General features: G+C 48.2%; 1 protein-coding gene across 9 annotated transcripts in view; it reads right to left on the reverse strand.

The window, feature by feature from the left end:
• The window catches only part of SYNRG (synergin gamma), an 89,715-nt gene that overhangs the window by 10,618 nt on the left and 59,695 nt on the right, over positions 1 to 19,402 (reverse strand). For all 9 annotated transcript variants that reach the window (XM_077312490.1, XM_077312489.1, XM_077312488.1 and 6 more), the window contains 4 exons: positions 12,284 to 12,871; positions 7,957 to 8,120; positions 4,939 to 4,992; positions 3,601 to 3,697 (listed from right to left, as the gene is read on the reverse strand). In XM_077312490.1, the coding sequence (XP_077168605.1) occupies positions 3,601 to 3,697; positions 4,939 to 4,992; positions 7,957 to 8,120; positions 12,284 to 12,871 (903 nt within the window). The remainder of the gene's footprint in view (positions 1 to 3,600; positions 3,698 to 4,938; positions 4,993 to 7,956; positions 8,121 to 12,283; positions 12,872 to 19,402) is intronic.

Raw genomic sequence — 19,402 nt, forward strand, 5'->3', positions numbered from 1 at the left:
AAGCAGAGCTGTGGACACACCCTATGGGGCCCCTCCCCTCCCCTCCCCACTCCCTCCAGGCCCATCATTGGCCATTTTGGGAGGGGGTGTTGACTGTCGTACTAGGAGGCGCATCTTTCTTCACCTTGCCCCTTCAGCCGTTGTGCCAGCCTTATGCCCCACCCCCAGGCAGGAAAAGGCGTAGACTCGTTGTTATCTGCACAGCCAGTTTATTCTCCGGACTTTCAGCATAACTTCACCACCACTCCTCTTTCCGCCTCCCGGCCTCAATCACCCCACCCCCAGTGCTCTTCCCCTTCCTTCTTATCCTCCCCAGCCTCTCCAGCCCTCCGTACTTAACCCGTGGGTCACGCCCCTACTCCGGCCCCTCCTTTCTTGGGGCATCACTTGGTGCTGGCTGCCTTTCAGGTGGGTATCCATCGCCTTCCTTCCCCAGGTGCCTCGGCCTCTCTGTTGGGCCCTTCCTTGAGGAGTGTGGGCTGAGGTGGCTTGTTGTTGCGTCACCCACCTGCCTGTCCTTCTATGGGCTGGCAGAGGTTTTCCTCCAGGCATGCTACCCCGGGCTCCAGCCCATCCGGGACTCAGGTAAGTGGTTTCCCTTTCTTTCATCCCCCCCCCGGGACTTTGCACGGGTGCTGGGCTGGTCATTCCTCCATGACCCTGGCACCTCCTCGTCCAGTTCCTTCCCCTTTTCGCCCCAGGGCCTCCCAAGTCTGGGCGGGTGTTGATGCTGGGCGGTAGCCTTGCCACCGGAGACGTCTGGGCTGGCGCCATCATCAGCATGGGTGGCTGTTTCGGTGTCTTCTCTGTGGGCTGGGTGTGTGGCACTTCGGCGCCAGTCCTTCTTCTCCGCCTCCGTCTTGTTGTTTCCCGCTACACCGGGGGGGGGGGGGGCTTGCAGGTTCACCCGGAGGGTCAGACCCAGCGGCCCTGCCTGTTGGCTCCACACAGGTAGGTCCCCCTCTTGCCTTTCCTGCTGCCCCGTCACCCCTGCCCGGACACTGACATTAATTTAATTTATAATTTATATTCCAACTTCTGTACCGCCATATCAGCCGATATATGGTCATAACAGCTGCTAAATGTTTAAAAAAATAAAAAATATTAAAAATTAATTAACTTTACCCAGTTAGGAAACCCTCCCAGGGCAGGGAGGAAAGTCTGCTATAAGTCCTCTGAACCACTCCACCACACTATTAATGCTAAAGATATAACCTTTTAAATTGTCAGCATACCTCTGAGCACACAAGGTTCTCTCTTTCCACTGCTGTGGCACCTCAGGCAGCCCTGGTGCATCTGGAGTGAGGCTGTCAGGTAGCCCAACACTACATCACGTGGTTCTTAAGAAAAGCGGATCCAAGACCCAGGAGCCACCTGGCTTTACTGCTGTTTCCCCTTCCCTCCAGGCCCTCAGCACGCATACACACACAGTAGTCTGTTCCCAGGCAGTAGACAGTGTCCTTCGCAATGCTGCCTCCTATTCTGCATGTTATGGCTCTTGCGTGTAGTTCTAGCCACCTTTGGGCCACTAGGTATCAAAATGAAGATTTTGCTTTGCTTTAGCTGTCCTATGAAGATAAAAGCCCTTCTGCCGTGGGAATAAGCTTACGGTGGGAAGAAGGTGTGTTGGTGGGGCGGGGAGGTTGTCGAATATCTTTCATGATACTCCAGATGAACCGTCTTGGATCTAATAAACAACTCTGATCTCTTTTTTATGAAGAATGTCTCAGTTGTCCCTTTTGAGAGAACAGCTTTGGATTGTGACAAGAGCCAGCTTGGTGTAGTGGTTAGGAGTGCAGATTTCTAATCTGCCGAGCTGGGTTCGATTCCGCTCTTCTCCACATGCAGCCAGCTGGGTGACCTTGGGCTCGTCCCGGCGCTAATAAAGCTGTTCTGACTGAGCAGGAATATCAGGGCTCTCTCAGCCTCCCCTCCCTCACAGGGTGTCTGTTGTAGGCAGAGGAAAGTGAAGGTGAATGTAAGTCACTTTGAGCCTCCTTCGGGTAGAGAAAAGCGCATATAATAACCAACTCTTTGGGGCTTTTTGCACGCCTTCAAAATCGCACAATGGTTGCTAATTGAAAACGCTATTGATTTGCCATAACACACGACGTCGCCGACAATCTGCCACACACCTGAAACCAATCTGCAAAAAGCGCTTCCTTGTAGCGCTGTCAGGGAAATCCCCAAAAGTGGATTCACCCTCCGGAAAGCGATACACTCCTGCAACCAATCTGCAACACTAACGAAAAAGACCTGTGCGTTAACATTGTTGCGGTTTCTACAAAGTCCCTCCCCCTGGCTGTCTTCTCTGATCTTCTGGCGAAGCGATCGCCATTTTTTTTTCTCCGAGCGAGCGGGGATAAACGCACCAGCGAGCCTCTTCTGTTTAGAGGCTTCCCTGGCTTCAGTCCTTCCCCTTTAGTCACTAAGCACAAACCACAGAAAAGCCCGTTTGCTGATGTATTTTCCCATTAATTTTTACACATTCATTCAGCCGAAAATCGGGCCCGTGAGAGAGGGGGGGGGATTTTTTTTTTCACTCCGAGGCAGCGTGGCAACGATCAAACGATCGAACGACAGCTCAAACACACCAGGCAGCTGGATGGGTCTCTCCGTTGCAACGAATCTACCTAGATTCGTTGCTATGGGTCTTTTTTTTTTTTTTTTTTTAACCTTTCTTAAAGGGAAAGGGGCTGTTTGGGAGCATGCTAACGGCTGCCCATTGGCTGCTTGACGGCCAGGGGCGGGACAGCTCGGCAATAGCGCTTCCTTTCTAGCGATTTCTGCCGAGACCGGAAGCCTGTGGGAAACACTACAAAACGCAACTGGATTCCACCACAAAGGCAGGTATGCATAACGACGAATTCCACTACTTTAAATGGCGATTTTTCATTCAGTGACCAATTTGCAACAAAGATCCCGGTGCGTAAAGCCCCTTCTTCTTCAGTAATATCAGGGCTTTCTCAGCCTCCCCTCCCTCACAGGGTGTCTGTTGTGGGGAGAGGAAAGGGAAGGTGAATATAAGCTGCTCTGAGACTCCTTCAGGTAGAGAAAAGCGGCATATAAGAACCAACTCTCCTTCTTCTACAAGGGAAAGGGCTTCCTCCTCTGTCCCCAACATGAGGCACCACATATCAGGCATAATTGCCAAGGTGCCTGGAGAAGCACAAGCTGGCCCTAGAGAAAGGGGAGGGAAACCAGCACTGACTGTGAGCCAGTTGGTTCTTTCCTTGAGCAGCTGCTGTAGCTGTGGCCTCACCCTCTCTCCTCCGTAGCCGGCTTGCTCTGCTCCTGGCAGCTGTCCAGGGGCCGGGAGCAGAATACAGAGAAGCAGGGTGGCTGGAGAGCCTTTTACTGCCTTGCTTGGCATGAGGCTAGCAGTTTGCTCACCCTTCAGTCCCTGCAGCAGGAGCTGCTTCAAGATGTGAACTTTACCTGTCAAACACAAGCCCTGCCAGGCAATGGCCTTGTTACTTTTCTGAAACACGGTACAAGAAGAACACAGGTAGCACGTCAAAGAGGCACATGTGTGTCCTGAGACACTGACAGTGTCACTGGTCTAACACATCAACAAGACACAGTAAAATGAAGCCATACCTAACAAATATTCCATGCCTTGGGCAGACTGGATGACTTCTGTGCACACAGAGGAACTGCTGATGCCATTCAAGGTGTCATTTGCCTTTTTGATGATCTGGCAAAAAACAAAAAGAGGACCACAGAGATGAGTCGTCTTACCAGAGTAGTAGAGAAGTGAAATAAATATGTCTCCACGGGTTACCAATACAACTGAAAACATTTTCTTGTTTAAATGAGAAGGCAGAACCTTTCTAGATATCAATAAGTAGAAAACGCCTCTGGGGTTAAATTAATGCCTGCCTCTTTTCCGTCGGTTTCAACATCTACTTCCTGCAGTAGAGGCAGAGGCTACGGCTCAATGGCCTTTTGCACACAGAAAGTTCCAGGTTCAATCCTTGGTATCCCCAGTTAATAGGAGGCAAGGTGAAAGACCTCTGCCTAAGTCCATGGAGAACTATGGCGAGGGGCTGTAGCTCAGTGGCAGAGCATCTGCTTGGCATGCATAAGGTCCCAGAGTCAGTCCCTGGCAGGACCAGGCAGTTAAGAGGGTCTTTCACCTCACCTGAGACCCCGGGGAGCTACTGCCAGTCTGAGTAGGCAATACTGACCTCAGTGGACCAGTCTAAAGGCACCTTCAGGTGTGTTCAGTGTCCATTTGTCTCACTGGAGTTATGAGCTTTCAGCACTAGCAAAAGTGTGTCTTTTCAGAACACAGCTACCTGGCCCTGACTACTCAGGACAGGACAGGGCATGTTAGAAACCCAGACTGAACCATGTGCCACTGACAAGCACCCCTTTCACTTCCATCCAACCAGGTGTTGCTTCTCATTAGGAGCCCAAAGTTCTCTCTCTCTCTCTCTCCTGGAGAGCCTTGCATTGCCATCCCCGCCCAGCAATTCTGCTTCTTGACCTTGATCTTCATGCTCCACACTGCACCTTCCTTGATTAGATCTCACTTTATGTCCACTGAGTGGTCCTTGCCCACTCCCAGCTGTTGAGAGGGGGGCAGAGTAGGACTGATTTCCCTTTGACTTGTTACTTGTTTCAGGCTGGGTTCTCTTTGTGCCGCTGCCCCACTCCAGCTCTTCTATGGCTTGTAACTAAAATATATCTGCAATGGTTTGTATTAGCTGCCATGAGTTTGATGAAGTGAATTCTGACTCACAAAAGATTAATGCGGGAACAAGTGTTCTTAAAGTTTTGATGTTCCACGGGAATTCTGCTTAGTTTCACTTCACTTATTCCTTCCAACTAGGAATCTTTTCCTATGTCAGACTGCTGGTTTCTTTTTCTTTTTGGCAGCAGATACAAAAGGACAAAGGAAGTTATTCTTTGAGGAGGAGACACCATACTTACTTGGAGAGCACTTTCCAAGCATCTCTGCCATTCATAAGCATACCTCTCGCTTTCCTACATGAAAAAGAAAACAGAAAGAAAGGAACAAGCCTTTTTCTTCTTGCACAGAGGGCGACCTAATCAGGAAAGGTGCCCTGCCGAAGAAAGGTGGTGAACAGCTTGAAAAGAGGGAAGGATAATCAAACAGGAAGGCAGAACTACTGCCACGTAGCTTTGCAAAAGGAGCTCTTCAAGAGGTCTTTGGATACATCGCCTCAGACTGCCGCTGTAGCTTAGCAGTGAACAGTGTGGTCCTAAGCAGAGTTATGTCCTTCTATGAGTCAAACTAGATGTGCAGGTCTTTGGGAACTGGGTCTGGGTTGCTCACAGAGACACGGCAGTGGCACGGAATGGCTGTGACGGGCGGGGGAGGAAGGAGCGGCTGCTTTGGGGTTAGCGAGGCATAGGCCTGGCAAAGTAATGAGCCCGAAGAGGACTACATGCTGCTAAATCATGGCGGAAATGCATGTGGGGTTCACACAGAAGTAAAGCGTGATCTGGACAAGATACTCCGTTTGTTACAGCCCAAAATCCCATTTGCCTTTTTAGCCACCGAGTCACACGGCTGACTCATGTTCCGTGTATGGTCTACTAAGACCCCCAGATCCTTTTTGCACATACTGCTCCCAAGGCATGTCTCACCCATCCTATAGAGATGCATTTGATTTTTCCTGCCTTGAGAACTTTTCCTTGAGCAGCTGGAACAGAGTTTATCTGCATTTCCTTAAAGCTTTTGATAAGGTTCCACATGATAATCTTTCCACCTTCATATTTCGGTAAGGGGTAAGTGGGTGGAGAGTGGGCGGGGCTGGTCTGGATGAGGGGCCAATCAGAAGGTGTGAAGCGCCGTCCGATTGGCCCCACACCAGGATAGACAGCAGTTCTAGCCCATCGGGTGAGGGCACAATCTAGGCCTTCACCAGGACAGGCCAGAAAGGCTTCTAGACCCTCACCAGGACAGGCTTCGAGGACCTCACGAATGGGCTTTGAATCTAGTCTTGTTAATAAGTTGGTAAAATGTGGCATGGATCCTAATTTTGTCAAGTGGATTGATAACAGGTTGACACATCATACCCAACGGGTGCTTGTTAATAGTTCAGCATCTTCTTGGAAAAGAGTGACAAGTGGAGTACCCCAAGGATCTATCCTGGGGCCTGTGTTGTTCAACATATTTATAAATGATTTGGATGAGGGATTATATGGGATACTTATTAAATTTGTAGATGATACTAAACTGGGAGGGGTAGCAAACACAACTGAAGACAGCAACAGAATACAGGATGATCTTGATAGGCTCGAGAAGTGGGCTAAACTGAATAAAATGAAGTTCAATACGGACAAATGTAAAGTTCTGCATTTAGATAGGAAAACCCAAATACATCAATATAAGATGGGGGAAACTTGCCTTGGCAGTAGCATGTGCGAAAAGGATCTAGGATTCTTAGTAGACCATACAATGAACATGAGTCAGCAGTGTGACTCAGAGGCTAAAAAGGTAAATGGGATTTTGGGCTGTATCAAACGGAGTATCGTGTCCAGATCACGGGAGGTGATGGTACCGCTTTACTCTGCTCTGGTCAGCCTCACCTGTAGTACTGTGTTAGGTTTTGGGCACCACAGTTAGAGGGATGTAGACACACTGAAGCCAGTCAGTCAGTAACCTTTTATTGGCATAAAATATGTATAAACATATAAAAATAGGGTTTAAAATTTCAACAAAATAATAAAATAGGCCATGGGGTTAAATAACCAAATAGATCTTAAAATGATTAAATAAACTATAAAAGAAAATACAAAGTAGGAAGCATATTATAAAAGCATCTTAGTTAAAACTCTCGCAACCAACTAAAATGGTTACCTCTGGGTCTTTGTCAGAGAGCAGAAATTACAAGGTCATAGATTTACTTACAGAAGGCTTGTTTCCCAGCAAAGCAACAAAGCTGTCATTCCGACACTGCTCATATAAGGGGCAATCTAACAAAATGTGCGAGACAGAGTCAGGGCAGCCAGAACCACACGGACAGAGTCTCGCATGGTATGGAATATGGTGGAATCTTCCCTCTAAGACCTTTGAGGGGAAAGCATTCATTCGTGCCAGGAGAAAAGCTCTTCTCAGGGGTGGGACATCAAGAAGATGCAAATATGTAGACATAATATTTCTCTGCATAGTGATGCCAAAGAATGCTGGTGAGCAGACTCGAGGCTGGGTAGGTAAGAGTTCCTGAACTGAAGCATGTCCAGAGGAGGACAACAAAGATGGTGAGGGGTTTGAAGACCAAAACAAATGAAGAAAGGTTGGGGGAGCTTGGTCTGTTTAGCCTGGAGAGAAGAAAACTGAGAGAGGATCCGATAGCCATCTTTAAGTATTTAAAAGGGTGCCATATGGAGGATGGAACAGAGTTGTTCTCTCTTGACCAGGAGGGATGGACCAGAACCAATGAGATAAAAATAATTCAAAAGAAATTCCGTCTAAACATCCAGAAGAAGTTCCTGACAGGTAGAGCGGTTTCTGTGAAGATTCAAGGGGTGTCAGGTTACAGTGGATGAGCGATATGGCTGTGAGTGACCTGCATAATGCAGGGGGTTGGACTAGATGACCCAGGAAATCCCTTCCAACTCTATGATTCTATGAAATAATGGACAGAGGCTGAGAAATTACATCTGCAAGTTCTTTTAGTACCCTCAGATGCAATTCATCTGGCCCAGAGGATTTGGTTTCATTTAAAGAAACAAGGTGTTTGTGGACTGCCCCAACAGTGATCCTAGGCCACAACTTCCATTCCTCATCACGTGAAAGGATTTTGCCATACTGAGCGTGATTCCCCTCACAAGAGAAGACTGAGGAGAAGTAGGAATTGAGCAGTTCAGCCCTCTCTTCAACACCTGTGACAATGTCACTTTCTTGTCCCCTTAATGGTCCTACTGTGGCCTCCTTCACCGGGTGAGGCATTGCACCAGCTCTTTGGCATTGCTCCTTACCTCTACTTCCCCCGTCAGGTCTTTATACTTGTCTCTGATGACCGGCAGGGCTGGCTTTTCACTCAGGGTATTGGACCGATCTCTGAATGGCTGCTCCAGGGCTGGCAAAGGCGAGGAGCGGTTTATCTCTCTGTCACCCAAGCTCAAGCTCCTTTTGTGAGACCCTGGAAAATATAGAGAAGATTGATAGAGAAGATTGAACTAATTCTCCATGCTCAGAAGCGACATACCTCTCCACCTGTGCTCTGCTCAGAGCTGTTTCATGGAATCTGGCTGGCAGGTGAGGGAAACAGTTGCTGGACTGCACAGGGAGCATCGCTCTAATCCAGAGTGACTCTTCTGATGTTTGTAAGTGAACCGTTCCCAGCACGTGTTAGAGCAAATGCAAGCTAATCTGGGTAGCACAAAATAACCACAGAGTAGTATGGGCGGGGAGGCAGAATTCAGGTACCCAAGACTTGTAGCTTTTATTTTATTGTTCATTTTTTTTAAAAAGCAAGTTTCATATCTATACGATTGTGGATATATATTCAAAAGCAGGACAAATCAGGGACAGGAGACTGGAGGCCTGACACTGCCTCCTCAAAGGTCTCCAGTCTGGCCCCTCCTTCCATCTCACCCTCTTCTTCACATTCATTACTTCCTCTCAAGCACAGGAAGAACAAAAGCGTTGGCTAAGGCCATTCCCACATGCACTTCAAGGCAAGAAAGAAATGGAAGGGAGTTGTTGGAGGCACCTAAGGGCTCTGCTCCAAGTCGGGAAGGAAGGTTTTTGAAGAGCTCTTGGCCTGTATTCTTGGCTTATGTGTCAACCAATGCTATGAGCCCTTCATCTGTAAACTTGTTGAGCAGAGGCTAGTGCAGGCTTTCTCAACCAGGGTTTTGTGAAACCCTGGGGTTTCTTGAGGGTCCTGGAAGGGTTTCCTAAATGGATGGGAGTTAATTATTTTAAATATTTTATTATTTATTTTATTAAACATTTATTGGGAGTTGCCCCTTCCCAGAATGGCCAGTGGTGGGCCTGGGGGGGGGGTTGGGAAGGGGCCCCAGTGGGCGTGTCCACAGCTCTGCTTCCCCACCATATTCTGCACGGTTGTGGCACTTCTGGAGTTTCTCGAAGAAGAGTTGGTGCTTAGATGCTGCTTTACCCAAAGGAGTCACAAAGCGGCTTACAATTGCCTTCCCTTTCCTCTCCCCACAACAGACACCCTGTGAGGGAGGGGAGGCTGAGAGAGCCCTGAGATTACTGCTCAGTCAGAATAGCTTTATCATGGTCATGACAGGCCCAGGGTCACCCAGCAGGCTGCACGTGGAGGTATGGGAAATCAAGCCCAGCACACCAGATTAGAAGCTGCCACTCTTACCCACTACACCAAGCTGGCTCCTGAAGAACGTTTCTCAAAGGTACAAAAGTTGAGAAAGGCTGGTCTAGTGTCTTACAGGCCAACAAGGAAACACTCAATCACAGGTCAAATGCCTGGAAAGGAGGTACAGTACCCCTTCCCCCCACGGCTCCCCATGGCAAGCAAAAGCAGAGCAAGAAAATAATCTGCAAATGTTGCTGTTGTTGTTAGGTGCGAAGTTGTGTCCGACTCATCGCGACCCCATGGACAATGATCCTCCAGGCCTTCCTGTCCTCTACCATTCCCCGGAGTCCATTTAAGTTTGCAAATGTAGAGGCTGCCAAATTTAGCATTTCCTGGTTCAGAGTACAGAGAGGCCTGATTAAAGCTTGCATAATATTAGCAACTGGCCTCTGGGTGTTTCCCTGCACAAAGCACCATGCACTGAGCTCCGAAGTATTGCTTACCCAGCCTGGCAAGCCCTCACCAAATCTATATCAGAATTAGGCAATCGTGACATGGATGCACTATTGAAACTATAGGTACAGAAGAGTCTCTGCATCCCCAGCATTTGCAGAGATACCAAGAAGAAGGCAACTGAACTAGAGCAGCGGTTCTGACCTCCTGAGGGGTCGTTTGGCCTTTTCTGGGGGGCTGCGGGGGCAGCATGGCGCTGGCCTCATCCGTGCCGGCTTAGAGCTCACTGAGGCAGCATGGAGGAGGCCAGCGCCATGCCACCGCTGCTCCGCCCTACAGTGGGAGCAACGTCACTGTGTGCGCATGCGTGCAGCTGCGTGAGTGCGCATACACGCGCAGATGTGAGTGTGCACGTTGCTGCTGCCGCCCCTGCTGTAGGGGTCACGGAGCAGCAGTGGTTGAGAACTGCTGGGCTAGATATTTACTTTCTTTAAAAAAAAAGAAAGAAAAAAAGTTGGAAATTCAGAGAAACTGCTACTCTTGTACTCGCAATGGTACACTGATCACAGAATCACAGAGTTGGAAGGAACCTCCTGGGTCATCTAGTCCAGGGGTACTCAACCTGTGGTCCTCCAGATGTTCGTGGACTACAATTCCCATGAGCCCCTGCCAGCAACCACATGGGAATTGTAGTCCATGAACATCTGGAGGACCACAGGTTGACTACCCCTGATCTAGTCCAACCCCCTGCACTATGCAGGACACTCACATCCCAAACGCTCATCCACTGTAACCTGCCACCCCCTTGAACCTTCACAGAATCAGCCTCTCCTTCAGATGGCTATCAGGCCTCTGTTTAAAAACTTCCAAAGATGGGGAACCCACCACCTCCCGAGGAAGCCTGTTCCACTGAGAAACCGCTCTAACTCTCAGGAACTTCTTCCAGATGTTGAGGAGACTAAATATAGTCTTAATAGCGTCACTACTAGAATTTAATAGAGCTTACCGCAAAGACTCCCATTCTGAATTTTTAAAGGTTTGAAGGAATTTGTTGTTTAGTTGTTCAGACCATTTAACTCTTGTGCAACCTGGAACAGTATTCAATATAGTCAATTGTACTTGGCCAACAAGCTGACAAATAGGTAAAGGTACCACCGGTTGTGTCATGCATTGTACCATGCAAAACATGTAAATCAAATAGAGAAAGGAATTCCAAAAATCTCAGGCCAAACTTATTAACAGTTATATCCTTTGATAAACAGTCCAGAAGGGTAGCTTCAGGAGCGATTGGCGCATTCATGTAAGGTCTTACAGCTCTTAAACCAAATTCGAGCATTAAAATCACCGCAAATGATAAACTGGACTTTTGGAGAGCGGTAAGTCAGAAATTCCATTAAAGTAGCCAAGGAGTCCCAGGGATTCTCCTGGGTGGTATATATACATTGATACACACTATATTTCCAGAATAAAGACCCTTAATTAAAATTGTCTGAAATTGGTTGGAACAATTTATTAAAACTTGTACATCAACCTTTACGTCAATGTTTACTAATATCGCTAAACCTCCACTACCCCTGGCCCTCTTGATCTTAACTGCTGTAACTGAAAAGTCTTGATAATCTTGGGAGGGTGGGGGGATCAGTTTCTTTCTGATGTTTAGACGGAATTTCTTTTGCATTAATTTCATCCCATTGGTTCTGGTCTATCTCTTGTCGAAAATCTTACTCAAATCCAGGTTCCACCGGGCCGGGGTCAAGGCCAGAAAAGCCCTGACCCTGGTTGAGGCCAGTTTTACTGCTTTGAGCTGGGAACCCTGAGCAGATATTTTTGGGGGGGTGGGGAGTGGGGGTGGTATAGTGGAAGAGGTGGTTTCAGAGATACAAGGGCCCAAGGCTGTTTAAGATTTTAAAAATAAGTGTCAAAACCTTGAATCTGATTTGGTTTCCAATCTGGAGCCAGTGCAGCCTGAAAAGCACAGATGCAATGCGCACTCCCCACTGGCAGAATGATGCTGGAGGAGACCCTGGCAGGGAGGACCATGCAACTGGCAGGAGAAGGTGTTCAAGGGCTGTAAGTTAAGTAACCAGTAACTTTTCTTTCACATTAAAAAATTGCCCAGCTGTATTTAAAAATATCCTGCCATTACCCTGAATTTCTTCCTTGTAGTAATAAAGATGTTTCACCTAACAGCCTGCACCCTTCCTTACTCACAGCCTTGCTGTTTGGCAATGTTACAGAAGAGTCCCCTTTGTGACAATCCTCTGGGGACACTAAGTGAGCAGGGCAGATTTTCAAACCCCAAGGTGGTGGTGTGCAAAAACAGAGGCTCCAGCCATCTGACAGGGCTATAAGCCGTGGGCAGGAGAAGTCGGTGGGGGGACTCTCAGTCACAGGGCAATGAAATCTTTCCCTTACAACTGACTCTTCCTTTGCAGCAGATATATGCTCCCTTAAAACTGTATGGCTCTACAGGTCTTTGCGTCCCACTGTTTTCTAGGAGCTGGCAATGGACACCTCCTGTAGCCTATCACATGTAACCCAACCAACGGATGACCCAAGTGGCTTACCTTGCACAGAGAGATCAAAAGTTGCCAGCTCACTCTTGATCATTTCTTCACTAGATTTCATTTTCCCTTGGGAAGTGGCCAGTAAGAAGTCAAACTTGCTGATCTTTGGCTTCTCGCTCTGAAACTCTCCAAAGTCATCTGTGCCTTCTTTAGTTATGCCCAAGGAGGCACTGCCTGCACCCGCCTCTAGGATTCCAGCTGGAGCTTCAGGTACTTCTGCCAAAGGTCTTGCAAAGTCCCCAAAGTCTTCCACGTCATCGTCACTCTGGTCCACAGACTGAGAATCCGAACCTTTGAAGTTTGCAAAGGGTGAAAACTTCACCTCTTGGAGAGCATCTTCGCTAGTAAAAGTTGTTACTCTGGAAACAGTGGTCATTGTGATGTTTTCGGAGCTGCCGAACAAAGTCTCTTTCTTCTGAAGGACAGAGGTAGCTGAGGAGGAGCTGCTTCCTGGGGGAAGCGGGAAGGAGGAACACTTCCTGCTCGGGTAGGTGTCTTCCTTATCGGACCAGTCCAGGCTTGGAAAGCTACTCAGAGCAGAGCCATGGCTGTAGCTTCCAAAGAGGGCACCTTTCAAGTCATCAAGATCTGCAAACAAGAACAACACACTTAAAGCAGTCTGGAGCATGAAAGCATGGATCATCCTTGCAAGCATGCCAACGCATACGGAGGTCGTGTGGATTGGAGTGGGTTTGGCTCTTCTTCTGTGGCCCCAGCCACCAAAGAATTACCTCCACACACTTGCAAGGCTTCAGGCACCACCACTGTGTTGACTACACACTTAAATGTGTGTTTTTAAAAGAAATCCTAGAAAGAATTATGTGCTCCGTGTGGGCTATATGTGTGCAGGGGAGGAGGGAGTTCCCTGTGCTCCTGCAGAATCACAGCATAGACATAATTGTGGCCATGCCGGCTGATCCTCCTCTTGTCTGGGAGCACCTCCTGCTGCCCAGCTGGCCTCTCCAAAGCTGCACCTTGCTGGCTATAATCAGTCAGGGATAAAAGCTCCTTAGAAGCATCTGTGCCAGGGGTGGCCAAACTGTGACTCTCCCAACATCCATGGTCTACAGTCCCCATGAACCTCTGTCAACAAGGGCTGGCAGGGGCTCATGGGAATTGTAGTCCATGGAGATCAGGAGAGCCACCGTTAGATCATCCCTGTTCTATGCAATGACTGCACATTGAATCAGTTGGATGAAAAGAGGATACTCATCATATAATCATAGAATCATAGAGTTGGAAGGGGCCATACAGGCCATCTAGTCCAACCCCCTGCTCAACGCAGGATCAGCCCAAAGCATCCTAAAGCAATGTAAGGGTTTGTGCATGACCAGCACACAGGCTGTCTCCAGTCCTACTTCAGGTTTTTTTTTTTTTATGAATTAAAGACAATCACTAGTTTATTTTCAGAGATAGAAGGAACTCCAGCCGTCACCATCCTATCTGGAGACAGGAATCTCTCTTCCACTGTCCCAGCCAATGAGTGCATTGGAACCATTGGGACATTGACAATCACGTGACCGTCATAATTTATTGAAAAGTCAGTTTCATTCAAAGTTTCTGATTCTGGGTCCAAAATGTTATGCCTGTGGACATACACATGCAAGTGTGGCTTTTCCCTGAGAAGGCCCAGCAAAACCACCCACTCTCTACACACATCCAACACAGCATGAAACCATGGATACTCACCTGATTGAGACGTAGCTTATGGCAGTGTAAAAGAATCTGCTCATCTACAGACCACCAAGTGTGGTGGGAAGTGTGCAGAAACAGGAATTCGGACAGGCTATATTATTTCCTTGTTTCGCTCCCTCTCTCTTTTAATCTTTAGACCCAGATGCAAAACAATAGCCAAGAGACACTACTTTTGTTTGTTTGTTCGATGTTAAAAACATCAGGGACCAGTGGCCTTCCTTCTGCATGCTTGGCATTTGATCTTGAGTCAGTCTGATTAACATCTCAGCTGCTGCTCAGGAATTTATTGGCTATGGACAGTGAGGGAATTGGATCACAGTCAACTTTCTGACTTAGTGCATCTTTCCTGACGGTGGGCTCACTGCAAGACCAGGTTTGCAACAGCATGTACTGATCAGCCATTAAATGCCGATGGGTCCAGGTCATGGCAGGATACATTCAGGGGTGGTTTGCCATTGCCTTCCTCTGAATGACATACCTGGGCTTACTGGGTGGCCCCCCATCCAAATACTGACTAGGGCTGTTTCTGTTTGAGATCTGACGAGATCAGCCTATCCCGGGCCATCCATGTCAGAGCCAAAGGCCTAAAGAGGTGGTTTGCCGTTGCCTGCCTCTGAATAGCAACCCAAGACTGCCTTGGTGGCCTCCCACCCCAGGGCTAGCCAGGGCTGACCACGCTTAACTTCTGAGATCTGAGGAGCTCAGCACAGCCTGGACCACCCAGCTCAGGGAAGGTTTTCAATTAGGCACTCCAAGAGCAAAGTAGATGCCACATGTGGACAACTGGGGGGCATGAGGTGAAGCAGGCATTTGCAGAGCCTCCCCTTGTCATGCTGCCCTTAACTGAGGCCTGGTTCACCCATGCAGGGAAACAAAGTTTGAGTTGAGTGGCACCTTTAAGACCAATGCAGTTTGAATAAAACTTTGTTGGTCTTAAAGGTCTTAAATTTTGTTCTGCTGCTTCAGACCAACATGGCAGCCCATCCAAATCTCCATGCAAAACAATCGTGCCCAAATGCTGCAAACCAACTCAGACTGCAGAAAAAGCATACACAGTGCACCAGTACAACCAGGAGGAGGGGTCCACTGCAGCCTTTTGCTTGCTGTGCTGGTGGTCTGAAACACTGCAGTCCATTCTACAACCACGTTCTCACACACGTGGACCAGGCCTGATGCAGTTATGTCACAAATCTGAGGGACATGAAAGGGAATTTCAGACCTGTCTCCACAATAATCATTTTGTTTGCTTTAAACTCACACTTTATTTCAGGAGTTCTGGGAGGTTATTGTTCTTCTCTCCCCATTTTACATTGACAACAACCCTTTGGGGATGGGCGAGGCTGAGAAAGAGATAGAGAAGCCAACACAGCTTGAATGTCACCTAAGGAGGTCGCAGCAGAATGGAGACTGGACAACGGAATCTCTCCAGACATGACATTTTGATCACAATTCCACTGTGGCTCTCCGGTATAAAGCAGGGCTAAGAGAAGGAATGAGCTGTGACCCAGAAAACGCTGCCCCCTTCATATTCCACCCCTGCCATGAGTTCTCCAGAAGACCATCAAGGCCCCTCCCAGCCTTATCCCCTATGAGTGTTGCCAGCTCTGGGGTTGGGAAATTTCTGGAAGTTTGAGGAAGGACCTCAACAGGGTGCAATGCCAAACTCCACCCTCCAACGTAGCCATTTTTTCCAAGGGAGTGGATCTCCATAGACTGGAGATCAGTTCTCATTCTGGGAGCTCTTGAGGCCCCACCTGGGGGTTGACAATCCTCTCCCCCATCTGCAAATATGGAGTTAAGAACACTGACCTACTTTACCAGGTTCCTTTGAAAATGATAAAATAATGCCTCCAAGCACTTTATTTACACAATGATCCCTTTTTCCCCAAAGGCAACACAAAGTGGCTCACGGTGTTTTCCTCTCCTTTATTTTATCCTCATGACTTTATGAGGTAGTGAGATTGAGAATGTGGATCTGACCCAAAGGCAAGCTTCTTTTTATCACCAGGGTCCAGTTAATGCTTACTGAGGCCTGGGGGGTGGGGTCTTTTGCCGAGGGACATCGCTGTCACCACCTGAGCCCCTGCTCCACTGGCTTTCCCGCCAGTGCCCCTGACTTCCTGCCGCCCACTGGGGGGCGCTGCCAGCAGCAGCTGTGCAGTGCCACGCCGAGGGGGAGCCCCAGCCATGGTGGCCACTGGAGAGCACCAAAGGTGATCCGGCGGCAGAGTGGCAGGGCAGCCCCCAAGGCAGCAGCCGGGGAGGAGGACGAGGAGGAGCCGCGGCCCAGTACCGACTGATCCACGGACTGGTACTGGTCTCCGGACCGGGGGTTGGAGACAGCTGTTCTATGGCACTGTAGGGATTTGAACCCAGGGCCCCCAGATTCCAGTTCAACACACAAACTGCTACAAACCACTGCCAAAGAATCAACAAGATAACGCTTTTAAGTGCTCTGAATTTAAAACACTATTCCAATACAAATGGCATTAAAATTATTCTTCACACTAACAGTATGGCTGCAGGGCATGTGCAAGCCCTTGGTGACCGTCAACACTCAGCCGGGTGACCACAACCACTTTTCTCTGGCAACATGGCTGACCACTTGGCAAACCACAAGGAAAAGGCCAAAGTTCCAGCCACTTTTGATGGGAATCAGAATGAAGGATGCATGTCTGGCAAAGGCAGGAAAAGAAACACAGCTGCACGTCCAGGAGAGGTGTGATCATGCAGAACATGGCTGGGAAGCAGAGCTGTGTCCATGCCCACCTGGGACACCTCTGCTTTCCACCCTCTCCAGGCCCAGCACTGCCCATTTGGGAGGGAGTGGGAGGGTCGACAGTCATAGCATCCAATAAATGTTTAATAAATGTAAAAAATATATTAAAAATTAATTAACCCCAACCTATTCAGGAAACCCTTTCAGGGCCATCAAGAAACCCCCGGATGTTACAAACCCCTGGCCTGAACACGAGCTTATAGTGAGGTGAATTGCTTCGAATACCATTGCTTTCAAGGGGGCTTGTGCTCTGGTGAGAGGCCTTTCTCCCACCCAACCCCACCCTACTTGCTATCTCCTCTTGCTTCGAAACCTTCCAGAAAAAAACACATAGCAGCAGCTTATGGGAAGGAAGCAGAATGTTGAGTGTGGATGGGAGAAAGCTGGGCTCAAAGCCCTAATCTCTGGTATACAGTGTGCTAGAATGCCAGGCCCCAGCTGAGCCTACCTCATAAATTTGTGGCAATGGAAAAGCGGGAGGCAGGGATTCGCGTGTACTGCCCTGAGCTCCTGAGATAAAAGGCAGGACTAACAGAAACTGAGATCTTCAGATTCATTTCAGACTGCCCGCTGGTATCAGTTGGAACAGGGCTGGCCAGGCAGTGGTTCTGCAGATGGCCATGGACTTCAATTCCCATGAGTCCCTGCCAGCATGGCCACCCCGGAGTTAGAGCTATAATGACAACGTGTCAGTTTTAGTGCATTGTGTTTTATCAGCCAGATTCGAGATAGAGCTCCCTTTGTTAGATACAGATCCTGCACCTGATGAAGGGCGCTCAGACTCTCAAAGACTCCCACCCCCCAAAATCCTGTTCGTCTCTGAAGTGGTCCTGGACTTGTATCTATCGCAGACCAACAGGGCTGCCCTCCGAAACGATGTTTTACCGGATGAAAGGGTTATTTCTTTGAACACAGAACATGGCTGTTCACTGCCGCAGAAACAGTTTATTTAGAAAGCAGGTTAAAAGCATTCTGCACGAAATAAAATATCGGGCTCTAATTAAGCCTATCAGGTTAACTTCTCAGCTGGTGCGGAAGTATATAACCCAGATCTACCCACGCACATCCTTGCCTGCCTCTTTGTTGTCCACGTGGATTTTTAATTTATTTTATTAATTAGAATATTTTTATCCTGCCTTCCCATGTGGTTCAAGGCAGCTTGCAATAGTAGTTTAAAATTTTAAACAATGGGAGGAAGAAAACCTCCAACCCAGAAAGCTGAGATCTGGCAGAGAGTCCCTTGTCTTGTGCACAACTTCCCTCTACAAACTGACAGGTGGGGGTGGACTGTGTCCAGGCGTACAAACAACTCAGAAAGCTGAAAATGCACCAGTGACATAGTTCTGATTACCAGTCAAGTATGAAAGCAGAACATGTTTGCACCTTAACAGATGGAAATTTGAAGTGTAATGTTTCTCTCACAATCAGTACAGTTGAACATGTGACAAACCATTAAGCAACTGGTGGCCGGTTGCCTCTTCAGCCTTGGAATTAGGAGAAGGAATGCTTTGTCTGGACCAGGGTTGTGTGCTTCAGCACGGTTCAGCTGCCTTGGCGATCACCGGAGCGCGCATAGGGGACCAGCGATGCAGAGGGGTGGCGGCAGTATGCCAGCCGGCGGCCGCTGCCACCTATCCTCTCCACGCCGTGGCTCTGGCCGCCTCAGGCTTCAGTGATTGACGAGGCGGCCGAACCACGACAAAGCGCACAACCCCAAGTCTGGACATCTGTTCCTTGGATTGTTCAACTTTGTATCTCATTTTGTTACACCACTTTTCTATCTGTGTGTGTGTGTGTGTGTGTGTGTGTGTGTGCCATCGATACTTCTTGTACCTGATGAAGAAGACTAAGGCTCATAAAACCTCATACCCAATAAATCTGTGTGACTGTAACGTCCCACAAGATTCTTTGTTATTGTGAAACGGCATCGCAATCTAATGCCCATTATGACCATTCAAGACCAAGCAGCCATACTGCCAGTCTGATTCAGACCCTGCACACAAATGCTTCAGGAATGTCAAGGCCCACTTTTGGGTTTGCAGCCCTGCAACAAACATGCAAAAGGAGTGGCACCATTTGCAAGGTACTTGGCATCATCAAAACTGTCCAAATGAGCCCAGTCACAAAGATGGCTCAGATGGACAGGTCGATGACAAAGTTACCTGACTCACAAAAGCTTATATCCTGGAAAACTGTGCCAGTCTTCGAGACTACTGGATTCAAGTCTTGTTCTATGGCAGCTTTTCTCAACTTCTTTACCATTGAGAAACCCCTGAAATATTCTTCAGGCTTTTGTGCAGAATATGGTTGGGAAGCAGAGCTGTGTAAAGGTCCACCTGTGGCTCCTCCCCTTCCCAGCCCCTCTAGGCCCATCACTGGCCATTTTGGGGGATGGATGGGTTGACATGACCATGTATGGCCATATCACCCATTAAATGTTTAACAAATTAAAAATATATATTAAAAATTAATTTCCCCCCGCCATTTTGGAAACCCTTCCAGGGCCATCAAGAAACCCCAGGGTTTCACAAAATCCTGATTGAGAAAGCCTATTCTATCTAGTAATGAAAGTTTCTACAAGCAGCACTTACCGGATCAGGAATCAGAAAGACTTTATCCAATCCTTAAAAAGGAATTCTGAGCTG

Source organism: Paroedura picta, chromosome 15, assembly GCF_049243985.1.
Source record: "Paroedura picta isolate Pp20150507F chromosome 15, Ppicta_v3.0, whole genome shotgun sequence".
In the NCBI taxonomy this organism is placed as follows: Eukaryota; Metazoa; Chordata; class Lepidosauria; order Squamata; family Gekkonidae; genus Paroedura; species Paroedura picta.